The sequence below is a fragment of the Numida meleagris genome, chromosome 16 (assembly GCF_002078875.1).
Source record: "Numida meleagris isolate 19003 breed g44 Domestic line chromosome 16, NumMel1.0, whole genome shotgun sequence".
Taxonomy (NCBI): Eukaryota; Metazoa; Chordata; class Aves; order Galliformes; family Numididae; genus Numida; species Numida meleagris.
Genome location: NC_034424.1, coordinates 659,546 through 683,670, shown reverse-complemented (window position 1 = coordinate 683,670; position 24,125 = coordinate 659,546). Strand labels below are relative to the sequence as shown.

The following is a 24,125-nucleotide window of genomic DNA, read 5'->3' as shown; positions in this document are numbered from 1 at the left end:
CCGGGTCCCGCCCAGTCCGGCCCGGGGCGGGCGCTCAGCGCGGCCCTGCGAGGGGACGGCCCCGCGGTCGGCCCGGTCCTGCGAGGGGCGCTCGGCCGTGGGGACAGCGAGGCCGGGCGGGTGGGAGCCTGGCCGGGGGGACAGAGCCCTCGTGGTGGGGTAGACGGGCCCTGCGCCCTGGGGCGGAACTGTGGCTGCGGGCACAGACAGGACTCTCACCGAGGGCTCAGGGGGCACGCTGGCTGTGGGAACCAGCTCCTGTCTATGGGGAGAGGTACCTGGCCATGGGGACAGCCGTGTGCCTGGCTGCAGGGACGGGGCCCTAGCCATGGAATGGGGTCCTAACCGCGGGGACAGGGCCCCGTGGGGACAGATGGGGCCATGGCTGTGGTGGCAGGTCCCTGGCACTGGGGACGTGTTTCCTGCTGAGATGTGTCCCTGGTTATGAGGATGGGTCCCCACCTGCCAGGTCCCTTGTGTTCCTGCCCCGGACACCTCTACCAGCCTTGCCTTGCCCGCAGCAGCAGGGTAGCAGAGCGGAGGGGGCAGTTGGGGTGCAGGTGACAGGCTCAGCCATGCCTTACCCTGCAGCAGCTGTGGGACAGGGATATCTGTGGGCAAGAGTCCCTCTCCCAGATCTCAGGCCTTGTCCCAATGTCAACCCACTCACCATCTTTCAGGGTACTGTGGCACCTCCAAACTGCCCTCAAATGTGGGGATCCCAGGGCACAGCCTGTCCACCAGCAGTGAGGTGGTTAACTGGGCTGTATTCCAGCCCCGGCCCTGCTGCCTGCCAGACTAGCGTTTTCCTGGGCAGGTTGCTGGTTTGAGGCCAAGGGGAGGGCCATGCAGGGGACTCCCGGGCAGCCTTTGTCCTAGGCACAGCGCCGCACTCCAGGTACGCACTGACACCGAGGAAAGCGTCAGCTGGCCCCACTGGCAGCAGCACAGGTGAGCATGGGCAAGGGAGAGCAATGGGTGGCCTTGGCGAGGCTTGGCTGCGGGGGGATGGATGCAGGGGGTAAGGTGGGAGGCAGGTGGGGAGGCAGGTGAGAGGGTGCTGTGGTTCATGGCTCAGGTGCCTTCGGTGCATGCAGAGGATGTGGAGGGCACTGCTGGGCTTCATGCAGTGGCAGGAGGGGAGGCAGGGCACTGCTCTGCCTGGCAAGGATGCTCCTAGAATGCACATTCCCCCCTTTATTGTAACATTAAGAGCCCTTTTGACCCCCAAGTCCCACATGTGCGCAGTAGCACATCTTCTCAAGCAACACACAGTTTATGGCCAGCAGTGCCTACAAGCCTGAACTTTGAGGCTCCTCTCCATCCTCTCGAGGGATGCTGCGAGGGCCTGTCAGCAGCTGTTGGCACTTTGCTGTGTCCGGCACTTTGCTGGAGCGTCCGGTCACATACCAACCATTGCAGGCACAGCTCAAGCAGCATGCACAGCTGCAAGCTTTCTGCACGCTGAAACCTCGGGGCATTGCTCCTCATGGAGCCATACAGCAGCATGGCTTGTCTTTAGCTTTGGGGGCATCACCACCCTTCTGTCCCTTCTGTTTGTGCCCCAAACCTGCTGTACAAGGGCAACGTGCCAGGCACAGCAGCACGTACCATACTGGCTAGCCCCAAAGTGCCATGGAAATGCTGAGCAGATCCAATGGCTTCTCATACCCCTCCCTCTTTGTTTTCTGCTTGCTATGCTCCTTCCCCATGCACCACTCTTCTCCCCTACCCCTGCAAACTCAGCTCTGCCTGCAGTTGTTGCCTGCTGCTGAGATAAGGTGGAAATTTGGCCTTACCGAGGGCAGGTGAAGGTAGTTTCACACATGGAGTAATTTATCACTGTCACATGGTGCCTGGGGCAGAATTTTCTAAGATGTGTGCTGGTATTAGGACCTTTCCCTTTGCTGTTCAACCAGGAGCAGGGGAAGCACGTCTCAACAGCACAGTTACATCTGTGCAGACTAGCAGGGCTAATAGGCCTGGAGGTGGCACAATAGAGGATTTCATCACCTTGCATACGATATCTTCTGCCCTTCATTACCGTACAGGGCAGGGCTCTTGGACACAGGATAATGTCTGATAAAGGTTTCCTGTCCCGCGTCCCATGTCCCATGACGTGGGACAGAAGAGAACATTATCCATTATACATAGCATGTATAGGGCACTGATCATCCTCATTTATCACTGGAGATATTGACTCTGAAACAGGAATCGCCATCTCCTGTGACTTTGCCAAAGGTCCCTACCTCACCCCAAATCTGTCCTTGCAAATACAGGAGTGCTAAGCTGGGGTTGGGGTGTTTTTGCAGGTTGGAAGAGGAATGGAGTACAAAGCCAAGGCCATCACAGGTCTCCTGACAGCCACCTGTGTCTTCAGCATCATTGCCCTGATACTGAGTGCTGTAAATGTGAAGAACGTGTTTCTGCCTCCTGGCACTAAGGTAAAGTTTCTGACAGAAGCGCATCTACCTTCTATTACTTGGCTGTTGGCTAACCTCTATTCTGAGATTTTCCTTAGCTTTAGGCAGGCTGTTCTGTTATTCACCAAGATGGGGACAAGCTGCTGTGCAGGCTGGCATGTCAAGTGGGTCTGTCTCAGTTTTCTTGCTTATAGCACATACAGCCTTTTCACTGTAGAGAACCAAGGGAACTTCCCCACTAGCTCACAAAGAGCCTTGGCCGCAGTACAGCTAGTGACTGCAGTGTCACGCTTTCCCTGTTCCAGTGACTCTCTTGGCTTGGTCATGTGAGCCACTCCCTGCTCACCTGGAGCTCTCCTAGCTCTGTGGCCAGCTAAATCTGCTCTGAACCCCCTGGCACCCTGCATCTCCTTGACCTCTCTCCCCAGTACGGCCTGGTGTTCGATGCTGGCTCCACACACACGGCTCTCTACGTGTACCAGTGGCCTGCGGACAAGGAGAACGGCACAGGCATCGTCTCCCAGGTGGAGTCCTGCACTGTGAATGGTGAGTGTGCTGGGACATGTCTGTCTCCCTCCCCACCCTCTGCTCAGCCTGGAGACCCGGGGGCTGGTGGCTGTTCTGGGCAGAGTCAGTTAAATGGGACTGACAAAGGCCACTGGCCTAGGGCAGAGTGCCTGGGCAAGGGGTGGGAGATTGTAAAGCCTGCACTGATGTCAAATCAAGGCTCTGCGGCTGCGATGTGGCAGTTACTGGTTAACTGTGCTCCAAAGCAAAGGTCTGGTGAAGGGCGAAGGGTAAGCGAAAGGGCACCTGGGCTAGTGTCAGTGCTGGAGTGCAGAGCTTGGGGGAAAGGCAAATAGTGATATTGGCTGTCCTCACTCCCTTCAGGACCACACTGGGAGCTCAGATCTAGCACCAGCCCATAAAAATAAAAGCATGTTTGCTCTGAGCTGCATGGAGAGCGCCTCTGTGTGTGTGTATTGGCTCCACATATCCTCTCAGAAGGACAAATGAGAGAATCCCCCTTCTCCGGGGAAGTAAGGAACCATGCTATTTGTCAACCGACTGCTGTGAGACTGGTATTAACCACACACTCATCATCACTGCAGCTCCCCACTCCTTGGAGAGCAGGAGCTTGCTGTCTGCTCCTGCAGCATGCACGTGCCACCTCCGGGCAAGCCAGCTCTGAGCAGTGCCCTTCTGGGGACGCCCTTGGCAAGGGCATGATTGGTCTTGGTGCATGGGGAAAACCTGTGGGGTCTTCCTGGCTTTCAGGGTGGACATGTCCCCTGTTATCCTGTGGTTCCCCTCCTGGGCTGGCTCCATCACAGGGTGCTCTGTTGCAGGATCTGGCATCTCCAGCTACGCAGATGACCCCGCTGGGGCTGGAGCCAGCCTGAAGCCCTGCCTGGACAAGGCCATGACAATCATCCCCGTAGAGCAGCAGCGGCAGACACCCACCTACCTGGGGGCCACAGCGGGCATGCGGCTGCTGAGGTACGGGCACTGCCCCACCACACATTTCAGCATCTTAGAAGGGGTATGGCACTGGGATCAGGGGCAGGGGGACTGCTGCTCAGGCAGACCATGGCAATGGGCAGAGCATCCATTTCTGTAGCCCACTGGGGGTGCCCAACATAGCCACCTCACTGTGCTGTGGGGAAACCCCACAGCCTACACTGATGCCAGCCTCGCAGTGCCCTGGAGGAGGAGCAACTTCCTTTGCTAGACTTGAATTCATAGAATGGTTTGGGTTGGAAGAGACCTTATAGATCATAGAGTCACAGAACAGCTTGGGTTGGAAGGAATTTTACAGCCCATCCAGTTCCAACCCCCTGTGATGGGCACAGACACCTGCCACCAGATCAGGCTGCTCAGGGCTTCATCCAGGCTGATCTTGAACACTTCCAGGCATGGAGCATCCAGACTTCTTGGCAGCCTGTTACAGTGCCTCACCACCCTAAATGTGAAAAATTTCCTTTTATCCAGTCTAAATTCCCCTGTTTCCATTTAAAACTATTGTCCCTCATCCTGTCACTACAGGCTCTAGTAACATCTAGTAGCATCTTTCTCCATCTTTCTTACAATCCCTCTTTATATAATGAAAAGGAATGGATGGATGGGGTATATGCTGTCACTGTGTAGTCCCACTCCTTTGCAGGTCACAGCCTTTTACTGTAAGCCTGCTCTGAAAGCTCCCCAGCAATTGCCTCTTCCACCACATGGGATTTATCTGCTTCTGCAGGGAGCAGAACAGCACAAAAGCTGAGCAGGTCTTCGCTGAGGTCACCAAGGCCATTCACGAGTACCCCGTGGACTTCCGTGGAGCTCAGATCCTCACTGGGAATGAGGAGGGTGCCTTTGGCTGGATCACCGTCAACTACCTGCTGGAGACACTTATCAAGGTGCAGGCCAGAGGAGAGGGCATGGAGGGGTCGGGGATATGCAACGTGTATGTGTCTTCCTGTCTGAGTAAAAGCCAGATTTCTTTATTCCCACAGGAGAGTAAAATGTCATTGTAGAGTGACAGTCACCCAAACAAATGTAGACTGTTGTTGTGAACTACACCTTTGACTCTAATGGTGTGATTGAGAGAGTCAAAGGCAGGAGGATCTTTGTGTCCAGCTCATCCTATCCATACATTTACATATGGGTCAGTTTTGGTGTCACAGGTATGCAGCATTATCAGACTCCAGAACATTACACTCTTCCTCCTCAAAGTCCCTAGATCCAAGCTGATGTGCAGCAGCCAGGGACCTAAACCTCAGCACTACACAGAGATGTACGTGGGTTGAGGAGGACTTGGGCAGCAAGGCATTAAATGGGGACATAAGATGTGGAAGGTCTCCCAGGGGCTTTTGAAATCACAGAACCTTTAGGGAAAGGACAGACTAACACTGACTGCCTTATGGGGCCAGTTTTCCTTCGCAGGAAAATGGGAACATCCACAAAACACTGAAGTTCTGGGAGCTCTGGACCTTGGAGGAGCCTCAACACAAATAACCTTCCAGCCTGGAGTCACCATTGAAGACAAAAACACGTCTGTCCTCTTCAGGCTGTACGGTACCAACTACTCACTCTACACCCACAGCTACCTGTGCTATGGGCAGATGCAGGCCTTGAAGAGGCTGATGGCAGCTCTCCATCAGGTATCGCAGCCGCTGGGCAGCAGAATCTGCTCAACCATTTCCCATTGCCATGAAAATGTCTTCCAGAAAATTTGTATATGTATGTAAAAAGAAGTCTTAGGGAACAGGGAAGTTCACAAATTCAAGAACCAGAGAAAGGCTTATATTTTATGTACTGGACTAAACAATTTTATCATTTGAGTGGAAGGTGGTGGTGGTCTCCTGCAGGGCTCTCTTCTTCCCAGATTTGGTCATATAACGGCATTTTTCATCATTTCCCAAGCCCAGTTGTATCTTTATGTTCTTCCCTGTTCTCACAGATATGGACATAAAGTGTTTCCTTGCCTGGGTGGTTTCCAGGTATCAGCTTCATTGCATCTCAAGTGGTTTAAAAGGCCACCAGGTCCTTCCCTGGGCAGTAGATGCAGCATCCTGTTAGCAGAGGACATGAAGTCCAGTCAGCCACAGACATGATCTGGCACCTCCTGGTCAGGATAATCAAGTCTCCAAACTGTGTGCCCCTACATAAGAGATCAGGTTGGGTGGGGAGCTGAGACTGCGCACAGCTCAGTGCAGGGATTATAGCTGTTAATAGGAATTATATTCACTTGCGCCCTTGATTTTTTTCTCAAAGTGAGGATTCCAAACACCCTCTCCTGCACACTGCTCCACCAACAGCCAGTGTTCTCCCATCTCAGCTCAGATGGGGAGGTGAGATGCCTGATGCCATGGGAGATGGAGATAGTTGAGGAGTGTGCAGATAGAATGCAGCTTCAGTCCTTCTTTCTGAGTTAGGGCCTGCAAGATGTGGTGGGGCCAAACCAGATACCAAGAACAACAACTTCTCCACACAGACAGAGAGGCACTGCCCGTGGGAGCGAGATTCCAGCCTTACAGGGAGGCAGTGGCACCACCACCCCAGCCCTGCTCAACAGTGGCAGGACTGACAAAATGCATGGGAAGGTTAAAGTCATCCACAGGTTGGATCCTGCTTCTCCTCAAATCCCCCTGGGGTCTAGATCCTGCTTTCTGGGAGAGTGTAAGCACAGGCTGAGCTGGGGGGTAGGGGTCTCAGTGGCATCCCACATCAAGCGCTGGTAACGGCTCCCTCTCTCTCAACAGGACAGCCCGTACCCCCAGCAGATATCACACCCCTGCTACCCCAGGGGATACCAGGAGAACATCACCACAGCAGAGCTCTACGACAGTCCCTGCGTCCCCGCTCCGGGCACGCCCAGCCCTGCTCAGGTCCTCACGGTGACAGGGACAGGGAACCCGGCGGCGTGCCGCACTGCCATCCTGAAGCTCTTCAACTTCACCTGTGGGGCCAACAGGACGTGCGGGTTCGACGGGGTCTATCAGCCGCCCGTGCGGGGACAGTTCTTTGTAAGGAGCCTCTGACTGCGCAGTGGTGGTGTGGGGAGGATGGAGGGTAGAAGTCTTCTCTACTGTTGGTTGTGAGAAGGGGAGGCAAGAGAGGAGACTCCAAAACTGGTCCCGTCTGCAAACCTCTGCCTCTAAGCTGGAAGGTGGATGCTGCCTTCTGCCATGTCCCAGCCCCCTCTGAAGGAAACGGGAAGATCTTGTCCACAAGGAACAAGTCTGAGCTGGCTGGGCTCCCAGGTGCAAGCAGAAGCCCCAAGGCTTGTCCATGACCTCCGAGTCTTGTAGACTGTCAGGTGGATGCAGAACCCCAGGGATCGCATGGAAATCTGTCCCTAGGCAGAGGGTCTGCTGGGTCAGGCCTTACTCTAAGATCTAGCCCAAGAGGTCGCAGTGAGATGCACTGCAGCAGGCTCAGCCAGCCCTCCTAATCTGGTACCCCAGTTGTCTGAGACAGGGATGGCAGTGCTGACCCCAGCCCAGAGGTGCTGTGAGAAGAGGCCTGCTTTTTGGGTGAGGAGGGAGGTGTAGTTTTTACCATCACCCCTTCTTCCCTAGGCCTTTGCTGGGTTCTACTACACCTTCTCCTTCCTGAACCTGACCAGCCAGCAGTCTCTAAGCCATGTTAATGCCACAGTCTGGAACTTCTGCAACAGGAACTGGACCGAGGTGAGAGCCTTGTAAAGGGCACCAAGGAGCCCTCTGCCTGTCCCATCCCAAATGCCTGCCCAGAAGGCACACATGCTCTGCTGTTCTCTGGGCCAGGGAGAGTTTTGTTCCTTATTGTACTGTGTCCCCCAATGGCTCTGAAGCTGGTGGAGACCTTCCCGCAGAACAAGGAGCACCTACACGCATGCTGCTTTGTGGCACTTTACATCTTGACACTGCTGGTCGATGGCTATAAGTTTGATGAGCGCACATGGAGCAGCATCCACTTCAGCCAGAAGGTAAAAGCCCTGTGGGGCAGTGGGAGCGGGCAGGCAGCTGTGGCCACATCCTTGCCCTGGCCCAAGGACACATTCAGGAGTAGCATCCCTGGAATCTCCTGCACCAGAAATGTGTCCCTGCCTCATGTCTGCCCCCTGGGGATCACAGTACAGTTTCAGTCCTGCCTGCCCCCAAACCTCTGACCCCAGCTCTTATGTACTCTGGTGGGAACATAAGCTAATTTTAACGGGGTGAGAGAAGTACAGAGCAAGATTCAGCCACTTTGCTGACGTTGGGCAAAATTCACACAAGCATCAGGGAAGTGATGGTAGCCCCATGACCCACGTGAACCAGAATGTGACCAAATTTTAAGGGGAGGAGGACACAGGTCACAAGGACACATCTGCACAACAGCAGCTGCCCTTTTAAGCCCTTGGGAAAGGGGAGAGCAAAGCTGTCTGTGTTAACTGGCACTGGTAAGACCAGGTTTGCCACAGTCCCTTGCACCAAAGCCACCACTGCCTGAGGGAGGCACTTTCTGATGATCTCCTGTGTTCTGTCACCTCAGGCAGGAAACACAGACATTGGCTGGACGCTGGGCTTCATGCTGAACCTCACCAACATGATCCCCACAGAGGCTCTGGAACATGTCAAGGGGCAGCAGCCCAGTGTGTGGGCAGGTGCCATCTCCTTCATTGTGCTGGCCACAGTTGCAGGCCTGGTGGGACTTCTCCTACAGTGTTTCTGGAAATCCAAGTAGCTCCAGGTATCAAGCCTAGGGGCACCCAGCCTTCTAAACCAAGCAGGGAAAGTGGTGCAAGAAAAGATGGAAGCAAGAGAGGGAAGAAGGCATTCAGCCACACCTCCGCTGCTCATGAAGTCTTCTCGAATCACCTCTGTAAAGACATCAAAGGCATCTTGAGCTTCCTACAAACCTCCACAAGGAAAAGATGCCAGAAACCTCTTAGATCTGGCTGATGAAGGCCAAATGGAGGTGTGGCAGCCATATAAATTCAAACTAGATATAAAACTCTTTTTGTTTTTCAAATACAAAGGTCGCTAACCAGCCTAGCAGAGTTTCCGTGCCTTGGTGCTTCCACTCCTGCTGGGTTGGCTCTCCCAGCTGCAGCCGTGGAAGGCAATGGGTGCTGGAGAGCAGTGGCGGCCACCTACGCTCTGAGGAGAGGACTGACATTTTCTGTATCCTGTCTTGTACAAGATGTGCAAGATTTCTGTAGTATGTGACAGAATATCTTTCCAAGGACAGACTGTCAGCTGTCTTTAAGACATTTACTGGCTTATCTCAGCAGAAAAATACAATTGGAACTTGATTTAAGAGCTGCCAACTTGGCTCAGTGTTTATTTTATATTCAAGTTATATACTCCAGCTTTGTCAGACACTAAATCCATAGCAGGCTCCAGCTCCAGGCACTTGAGTGTTTTATCTGCATCAGCAGAGCCCAGCACAGCTCAGCTGCAGGAACCACACAGTCCTTGCAGTCCTTCCAGCTCCAGCCACTAGGCCAGCACTGCAGTGCCCAGCCTGCCCTCCGCCCAGACCCTGCAAGCCCCTGCCAGGCCCAGGGCTGGTGTGAGCAGGGGTGTCTGCACAGCAGCCTTTCTTTGCTGCAAGACCCCTGTCCACACAGCAAGAAGCAGGAAAATCCAGGCAGGACTGTTTAAGGGCTTGAGAAAAGAACCAATGGCACCTGGGCTGAGAAGGGATCAAAGCCCTTTGGCTGTGGCAGATCCACAGGGTATTTGCTGTGTGAAGATGATACATGATGGTCCTAATCATCATGGATAGGGAGTGAGCTCCTCCATCCAGAGGGACCTTTTCCCACCCTGCAGCTCCTGAGGTCTGGCACACAGACATTTCCTGTAGCCAAACACCAGACCCTTCCCTCCTCTCTCTGCCCTATACAGGAACATCTTTGGCAGTGGAACCACAGAGGTAAAAATGTCAGGTCTGGGAACAGGCTGCAGGAAATGCTGTCAAATGACTGCTGGAACAGACCCCATGCGATCTGACAGTGCAGGACATCTGTTCAGGTTGAGCAGAACTCCTGCCTGGGCCGGCTGTGGCCAGATGAGCTGGTACTGGTGCCTCCTACCCCTGGCAGAGGGGACCAGTGGCAGTGGGCTTCTCATGTGGTCAGGCAGAAGGCTCCTGTTCCCTATGGGAAGGCAGCACAACTGGTCTGGGTTGCAAAGCATTTAGGGAAGATGCCAGTCTTGCCATTGCAGTGTCCTTCGAGCCAGTCCTCGTTCACTGGGAAAACAAAAAGAATCAAGATAAGCTCTGGCTCATATGAGTAAGATTAGTGAGAGTTTTCTTGGCTCAAATTTAACTCTGGGCAAAACCTAGTGCAAGTCTGTGCCTCCTGTTATCACAAACTTGAAACAGCACTGAGGAAGCCATCCACTCCTCCATCACTCTCTACATTTGACTCTGAAAACCTGGCCCTGCAGAGCCTGCAGACAGGACTGGAGAGCTACCTTCAGAGAGAATATCCAGCACATCCCCCTTGCTGAACTCCAGGTCCCCTGGTCCCTGCGCAGGGTACGAGTGCTGAGCCAGCATCCGGTAGAGGATGGGTCTGCCTGAGTGGGAGTCCGAGTCCTACAGGAGAAAATCAGCATGAAGGTTGCAAGGAAAAGCAGAGACTAGATTAGAGCCCAGCACAGCAGAGACGCTTGTCACAGCCCACGTACCTGGCAGCAGAGTGTGATCCTGCCATCAGTCAGCTGCTGCCACATCTTCCCTAGATCTTCCTCTCCTGAAACTGCACCTAGTTCTTTGCCATCCAAATGCCTGTAGCTGTAAGGGTTCATTAACATGACTCAAATCATATGATCTAAAGACAAACATTTAGGCAAATCTAGCCCTCTACAATCTTCAGTCTGCAAAGCTCTCTTTGTAAGCCAGCTCCAAGCTTGTCACCTTGTGCAATGACAAGGGGCCACCTTGCATGCTCAGAGGGCACAAAAGGCACTGTCAGGGAGGGACTCGCCTCCTCAGACACTTACTTGAGGGATAGGTCCGAATCTCTCATGTCTGCACCAACTGTGAGTCCCCATGGGTGTCACAGTCAGGGATACCCACCCCAGGACTAACTCACACTTGACTCCCAGATTGTTCTCCATCAATCCCAGTGTGTCTTTAAGGCCGGGCAGAAGAAAATTCAATATACAGCAGCTGCATCTGTACAAAGTTTTTCCTTCTGTTCCCTTGTTTCTTGACTATGGCACAGTTTCCTTGGAAAGATCCTCCAGGTCTCCAAAGCCTTAAAGGAGGCTTTGTTCCCCAACTGCTAGAGTGCTTCGGCCCCGGAGACCAATGACACAGACAGATGCCTGTATCCTCAGGGAAATCACTGCTGCCAAACGCTGCAAGGACAGCGTTCACAACGAGTGCTGGAGGACCCCGTACCTCAGCTTCCCACGCTCTGCCTGCTGGCCAAAGCGCTCCCGGAGCAGTGCCCGCAGCGCCAGCATGGAGGGCACCTCGCCCGCCCTCACCACCACCGTGCACTCGCAACGCACTCGCAGCACAGCTGGTCTGTCCATGCTGGATGAAGCTTCTCTGTGGGTGAGTGGGATCTGCGGAGAGATGTAGCAACGCAGACAGCCTGGTTATTCAGGGAGCTCCTGTCATGAGAGCTGACAGACGCAGGACCTTGCCCCTGTGCTACCACAGTGATAGTGAAGCATCAAAATGAAGACTTGAATTTTAGAGGGGGAAACTGTGGGTTCAAAGCCTAGGACCAAATTCCTGTCATGACCCAGCAAGCCTGTTTCTGGCTCAGATAAAAAAAAAAATAACCTCTAAAGGCAAACTTATATGAGCTGAGCCCCAAGTCCTCCACACAGCTGGAGAGGTACAGCTGAGGTCATGTCCTGCTGCCTTCTGTCTGAAGTACAGCTCCAAAACAAGACCCCCAAACCCTGCAAACACGGGCAGCAAAAACAGGGATCAGAGCTGATCAGCAGCTGGCACTGACAGAGAGGTGCTGACCCCAAGTGGACACAAAAGCAGTTCCAGCTCCACCACACATCGGTTGGCAATGACACAGAGTTGCATTGGACGGAATTATCCCAGAAGAAAGCTAGTATGAATGTTTGAATTATTGTCATAGGCAGACTGACAAGGACAGAAAATGTTACACAGGAGGAGGGGGACAAGGGGTAGCAGGTAGTTCAAAGGCTGCTCTCTCTTGCAAAATGGGCTGCAAACTGTGTGGCCTGAGAGCACTGCTGTGCCTGGGGCTTTTGGCTCCTTGGTGGATGGCAAAAGGGCTCTGCTCTGGTAAACCTCAGCTTTGGGGCTGCCTCACAAAGCTGCAGGGTCATGAAATCAGAAGGAAAGGCCCCATGGGCTCTCTGTGGAAAGGCAAAATGGGCAGAGGACAATTTTTTTTCCCAGCAATTTGGCGCAGCTCAGGGATTTTGAAGCACCTGGGCATAATCTGATCCTTTGCACTTTTTATATCCTTGATTTCCTAAGGCTGTGGCAGCTTCCGTTTCTTAAACACCTTACCTCGAAATCCTCTTGGGAACCAGAATCATTTTCAGAAACATTTTCTCCCCCAGGAGACTCTGCAGAATGAGAGCACAAAAACAGCGCCTGCAATCAGCAGAGGTCCCACACAGCTCTTTTGCAACCCACTAGCACACAGGCAGCCACTGCTCCAGTGGGCAGCAGCCTCCCCGTGCACCCCTAAAGCATGGGGCTTTGGGCACAGCAGTTTCACAAAACACCCACTGAGATCCTTGGCCCACAAGAGTACCTGGTGTCTGCTTCACATGGAGCCGGCTGGGAGGCACCTGGGCAGGAGGGAGAGGAATCCCATTGCTGATCTTCTGCAAGAGAACAGTGTCAGAAAGGAGAAAGCAGAAGACATCAGAGAGTGGGCAAGGCTGGTATTCAGGTCAGAGGCTGCAACAGGTTATAGATTTCTGGGTGTAAATCCAGAGAGAACCCCAGGGAGACCAGTTCATGAAGCAAATGCAAGTAAGTGTTAAGGGCAGGGATTTATTTGGAGGAAAAGAATCATAGCAGCATTAAAATAACTGTGAGCTGCAAAAATCTCTTGTGGGGAACTAGTGCCTGTGTCACACCTTGCAGCATTGGCTTCAGACTGGAGAAGGACTGGGATCATGTGTGAAGATGCCTATGGGGGAGATGGGAGTTGAAGGAAGATCTCCCTGAGTCAAAAGTGAGGGTTGAGGGCCTAGGCACACGGCCTCCAGGCAAAAAGCCGTGCCTGCATGCAATATTTCTGTCCCACTGCAGATTTCCCCACTCTGTGCTGGAGAACTAGAACATATGAGCGCTCCTCACCCACTTCTATGCTAAGTCCGGTGGCTGTAGGGAGCAGGCTGGCCGATCACATGTTGCCTGCCCTCAAACTCATCATTGTGACAACAGTGTGACAGTTGGTCATGAGAGCTGTGGCAGCTGCTCATGTTTGTGTGCTCCATCAGCCCCCAGTAAATAAGAGATAACAACACCTAGATCAGCCTGTGATGCAAGACACTGTGGCCTGAGTGTGCACCTACACTTTGCTGTACAGAGATCAGATATATAGAAACTAGCAAGCATTTTTCCTGCTCTTAACCCTTCTGTTGTTCAAGAGCACCCGGTCCTTGCTCAAGGTGTCTGAGCTCAAACACTGTGTTTGCCTTACACTACCATTCTATCCTGTGATAGTCTTACAAACAAAAGTTCTGAATGTACATTTCTCAGCCCCTCCATCTTCCCCTGGGTTGCAGGGCCATTAGCTCACCCATTTATCCATCTTTGAGGCAGGCTCCAGGAGAGAGGTTGGTATGTGCAGCTTCTGAGGGACAAAAAGCAAATCACTGAGACAGGAGCTGTTGCTGTGGGAGCTCCAGCCTACCCAGCTCCATCTTCTGTTAACCCCAGTTACACTGCTTCCGCCCTTACAAAGCACCACTGCTTCATCACCTTATTGCAGTACAAATGTGCCCATGGCAGGCCCAGCGTTGGGCATGGTTTGCTCTCAGAAATTGCTGAAAAACATCCAGTGGTCCTTCTGCTTCTTTTTCTGCTGAAAGCAGTGTCAGTAATTGAGTGGCTGTGATGTGACAGACCAAACACCCACCAAGCCCAACACCTTGCTCCTGAAACAGATGCTTAGGGAGGGATGCAACAACTAATTAGAGGGATAGCAGCCCGGCAGCTTTCTGGTGTCTTCCAACAATCTCTCCTACAGAGCTATTAATTTCAACCGATCATTGTGAACAATTATGCTTACTTTTCTTTTTCCAGTGTGTGCAATGTTTAACTCCTCTTTGAATTTCATCTGACACTTTACTGACTACTCAACAAGCATGTTCAGAACCCTCTGTAGCTCCAGGTCTATGCTTCAGGCCATGCTGAATGGTTTGTCATGAAACATTACTGCCTTAAGAAACACTGTATTGCTGTCACTATACCACTTAGGAACTTGCTAAAGGATAGATTCTGTTAGGACACCCTTTCTTAAAAATAAACAATCAAACAATTAATTTATGTCCACCCTTTATTTCTCTTCTAATCTGTTCTCAGTCCTCAAAGCATGGTCTCTCTTGCTTAACCAGCTCGTTATCTTTGGTGGTTTTGTGACAAATCTTTTCATTTATTTGTTTAAATGCAGGTAAATATTCTCACTGGCTCAACGTATTCCAGCCTTGCACTGACTCTTTCAAAGAACTTAATTACACATGAGGAGTGGCTTCAGTCAACAAAAGACTTTTCCATGTTGTCATATTTATCTGTTTCTATTCCATCTACTCGGAGATTCTATCTAGTTAGCGACCAAGCTCTCTCTTTGGCTCTGTTAGAGCTTTCAGGTGACAAATACGGCTCTATACTGTAATCCTTCGTGAGGTTTATGATCCTAACTGATTCCACCACAGGATTCTCCAAAGTGGAGAGCACGAGTGCCCAAAAAGACGCTCCTGTGGAGCTACCGAGCTGAACAGGAGAAGCTGGGGAGAGCCAAGTGTCAGAGACATCACATCTGTGGTTAGCAACTGCTAACTGCTGCGGAAATGAGCTCCTGAACTCAGCTCTTCCTTGCTACAGCTGGGTCCCCAAGGAATACACGCAGAGGGTTGCGGTGAGCTCCTGTTTCCAGGCAGGACTGCGGTCTCTGCTGGAAAGCCCATCCGTTTTCTTTACCTGCCCATCATGTATGGCTGTAGCCCAGCCATCTGCTCCTCTTGCCAGCACAAAGACCAGGCTGCTGGCTTTCACTGCCAACTTCTCCGTGCCCTCAGGGTAATAATGGGACAAAACTCGATAGTAGCCTGATTCACGGTCTCTGGAAAAAAAAAAAAAGAGAATAATGATAAACATCTTCCAGATCAAAGCAGTGACTAAATTCAGCCTTGAATTTCTGTTGCTACATTATCACCGAAACAACTGATTTTCATGTTTTTTGAACCAGTTAGTGAATACTTGGGAGCTTTGCACTGAGGACAAGGTCTGGACCGCTGAGCATCCTCTGCCACTGACCTGGGCAGATCCTACAGCCTCTCTCTGCTCCCATTTCCCAGCCACAATATGATCTTTGCCTGTATCCCAAGATCATTTAATCAATTCCTGCACACTGTCCCAATATCTTTGTATGAGAGCTGCTACTGAACTGCCACACTCTTGCCAGGTGCAGTGTTTCTTGCAGCCACAGAAACCTTTATGCATTCAGCATTCATTCCACCCTTGGGGGGAGGTGGGTGTAAATCACACAGAGTCCTCAGGCAGAGACATGGGAAAACAATGCATGACTTTTTGAAGAGAAATAGTGAGGGGAGAGTTAGACCAGGGTAGAAAGAACACTTACCGCACAACATCAGCACTGGGTTCATAAAAGCCCTGTTTCTGTGGGGGGACAACAGCATATATTTATAACAGTATGTTATAGAGCAACATTTCCACCTCATTTACTGTCCCTCTGAATAGGAGGGAGCTTCACATACAGTATTTTCTGTTATCCCTATTTGTCACACTACAACATCCAGAGAGAAATCTGCTGCTCTACACCTTCCCAGGATGAACCTGCCACTTCTCCCTCTCCCTCTTTATCCATCACGAGCAGAGTAACAAACCATTGGCTCCAAGACACTCATATCACAGTGCAAGCCAGCTATGCCTATGCTGACAAATTTAACGAAGTAAATTTGCAAATATGTGTTGAGTGCAGCAAAGTCTCCACTGCTCTTTGGACATGGTGAAGAGAAAAAAAACGCATCATCCGAGGGTTGGAGACTCATACTGCCAAGCCCTTTCCAGTCAACATCAAAGCACTCCAGCTGGCTCTGAAAGCCCTCTGGATCTGCTCTGGAACAGGGCTTCAGAGACAGAAATGGCACTGTTTTTTCATTAATATGCTCCTGCCCTGATGGTGTTAGGATCTGGGTCCTACATGACAGCTCCATTCCATTTTTTACAGCAATGTCCTGCTCACCTGTGGTCTGAGAGGTTCAAAGCCAATGTACTCATCATTGGGAATGATGGACGAGATCACCTGTGGGAGGAAAAAATAATGCCTTAATCTAGGCTGGATGAAGAGACTCTCAAATTTCCTGCAAGACTTTCACTCAGACCTGCTTCCTTCTGACATCCTGAGTGGTCAGGCTTAAAGCAGAGCCATGCACTTAGTGGAAAATGCAGCTTCAGCTGTTTTTGTCCGCATATTTTCCATCTTTGCAAAGCCCTTCAAAAGTATGTGAGTGGATTAATTTCCCTTTCCTTTGTTCATGCAGGAGCTCTCTGGCCTGTGGCACTTCTGCTGACTGCACTGGTCATGGAAGGGATCAGAAGAATTCTCTGCTGGTTTGCATTAAAGTAAACGGCAAAGCATTTTTCTCCCAAGTGCATGTTTGTCCCATTGGGAATGCAGTAACGAGTAGGAGAGCTGGAGGAATGTGCTTCTTTGAAAACGCGGTTGTCAGCAAAATGGTAACCACAGGGATTTGTAAGCACCTGCTAAGTTGTTTTTTTTTTTTTTTTTCTTTTTTTTCCCCAGCTTAAAGTGACAAAGATTGGGAAGGATTTGAGCAGCAATGTGCATTTTTGATAGATAAGGTGTCATTTCTAACAGATTTTGGCCTGTGTGTCCCAGATGCCTTGACCGAGAGTGTTGCCAATGGGTCTCCCCAGTGCAGCAGTTGGTGCAGCAGCCAACAATAGTGCTCTCTGGAGATGTCAGAAGGTGGGGTGTTAATCCGCTTGCTGTTTATCTTAATCATCACATGCCTGTTACCTTGGGTTTACCCAGGAAATCTTTTGAATCCAGCTGTTCAACTTCCTTCTTTCGTGGTCTGAAAAATTCCCCAAGGGGAACCTGCATAGGCTCTAAAAACAGATGATTCTAGGGCGTGGGAAGAAGATAAAGGAAAAGCCATCAGTTAATATTAAATGAAACACAACAGCAGTGAAAAGCAAATATAGCTTCTGTGTGTGAGAGAGGTCAGCTCCAGGAAGACATCAGGGCAAAAAATAAAGCTGTGAACTTGATAAAGGTCACTAAGTTTTAACAAGCACACGAAAAATAAAAGCCCAGCAGCCACTGCCTAGCGCTGAGTCAAAGGCTGACTGTCAGCACAGGAGGAGTGGGAAGGGAGGGCAGTGGAGTAAAGTTTATAAATAATAAAGTTTATAATAATAATAAGTTTATATATAAATCATACTCTAATGTAAAGCACAAATATGATGCTAGGGTGGATGATTAGATTAATAAAGCAATAATCCTTTAGAAAGGAGACAAAACAAGGAAGTATGGAGGCAGCAAAATAATGAACCCTCCAGGGAAAGTAAATCAGATACCTGTAAGTTGTTCCTGGTTGTAAAAGAGTCTTAACAGGAAACTACTATGTAGAATCATCTCCATAAACAGGTTTGCACTTTACTTAAGCTCTAAACATCATTGTCATTAATGTCTGAGCTGCTACCAACTGTCACCAAAGCCAAAAGGATTCAAAGAAGTTGGCCAGCTTCGTGAAAAGTGGGACTCTCCAAATCTGCATTCAAACACTCCATAAGACAACTTGTTTCACAGTGCAAGTATGAATACAACTGAGCTCCTGAACAGCAGGGACTAGAAAGTACTCCTCCCAGTCTTATAGGTTAGCCCATAGTTCCCAGCTCTAGTGTTTCTATGCCATGAAGCTCCTGGAGGTGATGGAGCTACTAGATTAGCTGAAGCTTGGTAGAGCATCACACAGAAATCGCTTAGACTGTCATCAGGTGACCAAATGGGTGTGCAGACAGAAAAACTCGAAGACATAAAACACTCCGCATGTCCTTGGATTCCTCAACTTGAGCCCAAAGCACGTCCCCAGGAACCCACAGAGGCGGTCTTACCTGCACTCGCTCAAGGGCCAGGGCCAGCGTTGCTGATCTTCCTTCAGGTCTCCACACGACGGCCTTTTCTAGGGTGGCTCTGGCCTCCTGCCACTGCTGCAGCCGGCACTGTGCCGCGGCAGTGCTGTACAGCACCTGAGGCCAGCAAGGAGAGAGCAGAGCTGTGCTCCTGCTGCTCAGAGGGCAGCAGCTGAACAGACACCCAGTGCTACCAACTGGGCTCAGCCAGGCAAGAAAGACCTGGCACTGAACCACCATGAAAATGGCAGCAGCAAGAGCCCGCTCCCCACTGATTGCAGGAAAAGCACTGTGAGGAGCACAGCTGAGAAAGCTTCATAAGCAGAGTGGAAAAAGATCAAAGCTGTACTTTCAGCTGGCACTGCCAGCTCTGTTCAAAGCATGGACAGGCATGGGGAAGAACAGATGAAGACTGTGTTACCAAACAGGTTTTCATCTTATTCTTCCTGTGTCTAAAAGGCTCGTAAGGCAAACCGTATGGGTTTCTTTCTGAACAAAACTAGGTAATATTTTTTGCTGTGCAGAATTATTCGGATTCTCTTTCACTTTGGAATAACCTAACTGAAATTACTGCCCTTTGCAGTGAGCTCTGAAGGTGCAAGTTGGCAGCTGTAGCTTGCTACCCAGCATGTAAGAACATTCTTTGAAGTGGCAGTGTACTATAGATTGAGCGTCAGGAAGCCTCAGTCTACATGCTTAAGTACAAGGAGGAGAATTCTTTTCCACTTTTCGTTGGCCAGCAGTCAGAGAATGGAAAAGCTGCTGTCCAACAAGGCAGAAGTGTGGTCTAACCGACTCATTCAGATATCTTACTATCTTACGTGATACGGTTATCAGTTTGCAAATTGCTTTTTGATATTTGGACATGAGTAGTACTTGGAAGTGAGGTGCAGGCAGTAGGGTGCTTTTCCTTTACAATGAAGGAGTAATAGAAGATTGATCTTTTGAGGTGGAATGGCCATGCTGAACATCTATTGAAACTGCAAATATACTCCCCCTTGGAAACACAAGACAGCAGCTTCAACTCAGCTCAGAAGTACTAGCTCCACCAGAGGCAAAAAATGTCTGGATTTCCAAACCATACACCAATCTCTTCCCTCTTGAGAGGATCAGATGCAGCCTGTGAGAGGCCATGCATGAGGAAAGCTGATAGTGCAGCTCTTTAGGAGGGTTTTGTTTGTATAATTTGAAAAACAAGCTGCAGGTAGAAGTAAGAGTGAGACAGAAATGAATCAGGCTGCAGATCCTGAGTCCAGTGTCAGCATAGCAAGAGCACACAGCCTGACAATGCCTAGAGCATGTGGAGTGAAGAACTGGGTATTCATAACAGAACAAGTGCCATCTTCCTCCTGATGGACTTGGGCACTCCTGTAGCCCCACGCATTTTAAAGGAAGCCTTTGTTTCCAAGTGCATTTGAACTCAAATAAAGCAGTACTGTGGCACTGAAACTGTTAAAAACAGTAAGGTTTGGGAAGTATCACAGATGCCAAGGATAACTTCTTCCTGCCAGGTACAATGTGCATGCAAATTAAACAAGGCTGAATGACAAGTTCCTAGGCATGCTTGATTGGAGTTGCACAATGACTCCTCACTCTCGCAGAAGTAAGGGATTAAATATTTTTTCCTGTATCTGCTTCTCTGTCTGTGTGCATGGATTTAGGAACACAAAATGAACCCTCTCAGTAATGCATGCACAGTTTCTATGAGTCTTTTACAACCTAAATATTAACGATATTTATAGCTAGTTCCAACTCAGACTTTCTTTAATGGCATGTAGCAGGTTAATTCTGTGGAACAGTACAAGAGCTGCAGCATAGAGTGTTACAGAAGCAATGTGCTGCTTGCAGCCCAGTAAGGTTAGACACGGAGATAACACTGAGACCAGTTGCTACAGTTGGAAAGATGGCTTTTGTGCACAAGACTTTTTAAAAAACATCTTTATTCTGGACAAATTTTGTCCCTGTCTACACTTCAATCTATTTCAACTTTTAGAGCTGAAGTGTTGATAAAACTTGCATGCATATTAATAAGAGCAAACTTAAAAAAAAACCAACAAATTCATGGGGATCTGCCCCAAACAATTTTACATTTTAGAGCAAGTTGTTAAAACTTGTCAAAGATGATATTGTTTTACAACTATTTTTAAAGGAGTTTAATCATAAAAGCAAAAGCAATAGTTCTACCGTTCTAATGTAGTATCTTAAAAAGCTCTTGGGTTACTTATGCCTACTGCTGAAAACCTGATGAATGCCCCCAACAGAGAGGAAGGGCAGCGGAGCCAGACTGACTCTTACCTCCCACGCATAGAGAATGTGCCTCAGCCCCAGCTGCTTGTAATCAATGAAGGGATTTTTTCTCAGATGACTGAAGGCCATACGATAGTCAGAGAGAGCTTCTTCATACCTACAATGCAGAAATGGCAGGTGAAACTGAGACTACAAAAAGCTAAAGTCTCTAATTACAGAGTTCAAGAATAAATTAGCAAAAATGTGTATTCTTTGTAATATTCTCTTCTGCATGAGGAGAGCTGCACCAGAGATGTGTGTCATCTTGTGACCACAGAAAATTCTGTCCTATCCTTGTAGTTATTACAAGATGAATCTGGTGTGTCTCTCCTCCAGGATTATCTGCCCTGTTTTACTATTTGGGATAAAAAAAATAGGCTTTGATCCCCAAAGCACAGTTGCATTTCTGAGAACGAGAAAATGAAAAGAACAAAGGTTTACAGATGCTGTCAGCTCCCTCCCCAGCTTGTTGCTGGCAGTTCTGTCCTGGCAACATCTCAGGGAAGAAGCAAGGGCTAGGAAACCCCTGCTGATGGTGAGCATATACAAACAGAGCACTATTAGTAGAAATTTAGAGAAACTCCTAAAGAGAAGCAGAGGGTTAGTCTGAATTTACAGCAGCTGTGCAACTGAAATCAAAACAGGTTCCAGCTGAAGTTGCAGGCTGAGAAATGAAGGGTTTAGGAAGGGTTGTGCAATGGTCACTCAGTCAAGAGGCAGAGGGAAGCAGCTCCAGCCCTGGTCAGGGCACCACCATCCGTGAGCATGGCTCTGCTGGTGGTGGTACAGAGCATGTAACTGCTCACTCATCTCATTTCCAGAGGTGAAGATAGTAATTCTGAGAATTTAAGGTCAGGAAAACATGGGAAAAATAACAGGAAAGAGTAACTGACGGTCAGAAGAGACCTGTAAAGTCTTCCCCACACCTCTGTGAGCAGGATGTCACTGAGGTTTAACCCTGGAAACAGGGAACAATCCCATGATGATTGTGGAGCACTTCTACTATTAAATCAGCAAGCAAGATAAGGCTCACAACAACCAGTCAGCAGAGGATCAGACAGCGGGGCAGACTGTGGGCTTGGGAAGGCCAGACTTGCACTGTCTCATGTGTCTTCATATGTTACATGCAACTATAATTTTTTCACTCCCCATGAAAAACTGAATGGCAACATAACCTTCCATCAGCCCTGCATACAGGAGTGGCTTCTTTCTGTGTGTGTACAGGAGGATACTGCTACATATTAGCCACTGCTACGGTTCTAAAGCTGTGCAGGTTACATCTTCGCAGTTCTCCTCTGAAAATGGGAAATGAGACTTGCTGACCTGTAACACGGTTTACAAGGCCAAACCAGACCTTATAAAATACTTAAAGTTAGCGGAGGATTGAGTTTTAGGAATAAAGTTGTACTAAAAGCAGAAAACCAAAGAATGAACAGACAAGAACATCACTTACATTTCCAACTGCAGGCAAACAAACCCTCTCTGAAAGTAGCCAACAGCGAGGGAGTTATCCTTCGTAACGGTTTCATCAAATGCCTAAGGAGAAAAATGGACATCTCGGAGATGAGTGAGGACTCCTCCATCAGTGCCTGGGTGTATTCAGCTGGGTGCAGAAGGGCTAGCGAACAGCTTGTCTGCTCCGAGAAACTCAGGGCTGTGATCCAGGCTGAGGGGCAGGAGATGGCTCAAAGTCCTCTTTCAGGTCTTGGCTCTCTATGAGCTGAGCTTCAAGATTTTATCCTTCCTTGGGAAAACATCTTGAATGCGACAAATGAGTTGTGTCTGCCGTCTGATGTCTTCCAACCTGCAGGCCCCGTTGCCTGGAGCAGAGCTTGATCTAACAGCAGGCTGTTTGAATCAGCCTACAGCGATGTGTGTGTAAAGACAGAAAACGAAGGGCTTCACAAACTGCACCTACAATTCAATATTTCTGCTTCCAGTTTCCCAGCTGAATATCAGCAAAACTGGTAACAGCTTGTGGCCACTGGTTCAAAGTGGTTTCCCACTCTGCTACAAAACAGTAGCAGAGATTTCTGAGAATCTTTCTGAGAATGCTACGAGGCCTGTTCCTACACTTACTACAGTGTGGTGGTATGCAGTGAATCAAGCCTGAACCTCTGGACTTCCTTACATTGCCTACACACAGAGCACTGCAGCAAGGAAAATGCATTGCAGGACCTCAGGGTGTTTGTGCCCTTTGGCGGAGGTGTCTGGCTCCTCCTGGCTCAGCCAGCACTCCTAGCTTTAACCCTGCTCTCCTGTGCTATAATAAGAGAAAATAAACAACCAACCGTTGGTCTACACAGAATCACAGCCAAGCTGTGTCCCCGCCAGTGCCCACTCACTGGGGCTGTCTGGAGGCTCTTCGGCACCACCTCTCACAGGTAAGGCCCTGCTCAGGGCTGCCAGAGCTCTGCCCCAGCCCTTCCAGCAGAGCCTGAGCTCTGCCTTCTGCTGTTTGAGAGTATCTATATACATCTCAGTGGGCCGCTGACAGTGAGCTTTGCAGACAACTGGTTGCTGGAAGCTGTGGGAAGAAGGCTTTTTCTCAGCACTTGCATGCCCACAGTGCTGGCCTCACTTCCCACCAGGCAGCGGTTTTCCAGGATAGCGGCTCCTTTTGGCAATCTTAGCTCGTGCAGGATCGCCTGGAGACACACAGAACTGCAGCGCTCCCTATTTTACACTCACACCCGTGCTCTCTGATGGATATAAAGAGTACAGACCGATGGATTCCAGCCAGTTTGAGAAAGGCATCTCAGGAGAGCGCGTGGGCATAGAATCATAGAGTTAGCTAGGTTGGAAAAGACCTACAAGATCATCCAGTCCAACCATCCACCTACCACCAATAACCCCACATTTTCCCTCAGACACCCGGGGCGAGGAGAGCAGCCCAGCCCCCCCCCCGCCGCATCCTACCCCATGCTGCCCTCACCCGCAGGGCTTCCCGCAGCCGCCCGGCCCGCAGGTGCACGCAGCCCACGTTGAAGCAGATCCTGGCCGGCGGCTCCTCGATGCCACAGAACGTGTCCAGGGCCGTGTCCCAGTCCCCGCCGTCCGCTGCCTGCACGGCCTGGTGCCAGCGCCTCAGCAGCTCCCGGTATGCCATCGTCCTCGGCCTAGGCCGGCGCCGAGCTGCCTGCTGGCTCCCGCAGAGCCTCACCTGCGTGCGGGGCGAGCAGCGGGCGCTGCCCCTGGGCGGGAGGCGGCCAACGAGGAAGTGGAGCCGCTGCGCCCGGTTCCCTCCTGCCCGGGGCGGCTGAGAGGGGCGGCTGGGGTCCCGCGCTCGGCAGGTGCGAGCCCCGCTGGGTGGGGGTGCGCCGGCACTCAGGAGCCTGGCGACATTTTGGGGAAAGATAAGAGATCATAAACCCAACAGGAGCCGGGGGATGCTTGCTCGCTTTTCCTACACCAGCGAAGGTCAAAAAGCCAATCAGCATTGCAGTAGCGCGGTGAGGAGCCCGTAATGGGGCAGGTGCAGGACTAGCGCAGCCCATAATGTTGCTTTTTTAAACATTTAAATAAAGATGCAGTCTCACGGCCGCACCTGAATTCCCATTAAGTACAGAAAATACGGTAGGCGGA

General features: G+C 50.4%; 2 protein-coding genes across 6 annotated transcripts; one reads left to right on the top strand and one right to left on the bottom strand.

The window, feature by feature from the left end:
- Positions 81 to 9,200, top strand: LOC110406879 (ectonucleoside triphosphate diphosphohydrolase 8). Of its 4 annotated transcripts, XM_021413938.1 has the most exons (11): positions 81 to 951; positions 2,313 to 2,444; positions 2,852 to 2,969; positions 3,773 to 3,923; positions 4,672 to 4,831; positions 5,345 to 5,575; positions 6,677 to 6,940; positions 7,496 to 7,606; positions 7,750 to 7,884; positions 8,238 to 8,340; positions 8,433 to 9,200. In XM_021413938.1, exons 2-11 carry the CDS (start codon positions 2,325 to 2,327, stop codon positions 8,840 to 8,842), a joined length of 1,803 nt encoding a protein of 600 aa, XP_021269613.1. In that variant the 5' UTR covers positions 81 to 951; positions 2,313 to 2,324; the 3' UTR covers positions 8,843 to 9,200. The 4 variants fall into 4 exon arrangements, with proteins under 4 accessions (XP_021269613.1, XP_021269616.1, XP_021269614.1 ...); XM_021413939.1 differs by lacking the exon at positions 8,238 to 8,340 and having other exon boundaries at positions 93 to 951; positions 8,433 to 8,770; XM_021413941.1 differs by lacking the exons at positions 8,238 to 8,340; positions 8,433 to 9,200 and having other exon boundaries at positions 86 to 951; positions 7,703 to 7,836.
- NOXA1 (NADPH oxidase activator 1) lies at positions 9,196 to 24,050 on the bottom strand. Of its 2 annotated transcripts, XM_021413942.1 has the most exons (15): positions 23,476 to 24,046; positions 21,994 to 22,076; positions 20,550 to 20,658; positions 18,237 to 18,371; positions 17,137 to 17,244; positions 16,339 to 16,398; positions 15,715 to 15,752; positions 15,054 to 15,195; positions 13,654 to 13,707; positions 12,655 to 12,727; positions 12,405 to 12,463; positions 11,298 to 11,467; positions 10,580 to 10,685; positions 10,364 to 10,487; positions 9,196 to 10,136 (listed from the first exon to the last, which is right to left on the bottom strand). In XM_021413942.1, exons 1-15 carry the CDS (start codon positions 23,647 to 23,649, stop codon positions 10,042 to 10,044), a joined length of 1,530 nt encoding a protein of 509 aa, XP_021269617.1. In that variant the 5' UTR covers positions 23,650 to 24,046; the 3' UTR covers positions 9,196 to 10,041. The 2 variants fall into 2 exon arrangements, with proteins under 2 accessions (XP_021269617.1, XP_021269618.1); XM_021413943.1 differs by lacking the exon at positions 13,654 to 13,707 and having other exon boundaries at positions 23,476 to 24,050.

Excerpts from the sequence above, each read along its gene's own strand:
- NOXA1 (XM_021413942.1), bottom strand. The coding sequence starts at position 23,649 with ATGGCATACCGGGAGCTGCTGAGGCGCTGGCACCAGGCCGTGCAGGCA. Across the intron at positions 18,372-20,549 it reads ACATTCTCTATGCGTGGGAG|GTGCTGTACAGCACTGCCGC; the intron begins GTAAGAGTCAGT and ends TGCTGGCCTCAG. Across the intron at positions 17,245-18,236 it reads TGGCCCTTGAGCGAGTGCAG|AATCATCTGTTTTTAGAGCC; the intron begins GTAAGACCGCCT and ends CCCACGCCCTAG.
- LOC110406879 (XM_021413938.1), top strand. The coding sequence starts at position 2,325 with ATGGAGTACAAAGCCAAGGCCATCACAGGTCTCCTGACAGCCACCTGT. Across the intron at positions 2,970-3,772 it reads GGAGTCCTGCACTGTGAATG|GATCTGGCATCTCCAGCTAC; the intron begins GTGAGTGTGCTG and ends GCTCTGTTGCAG. Across the intron at positions 6,941-7,495 it reads CCGTGCGGGGACAGTTCTTT|GCCTTTGCTGGGTTCTACTA; the intron begins GTAAGGAGCCTC and ends CTTCTTCCCTAG.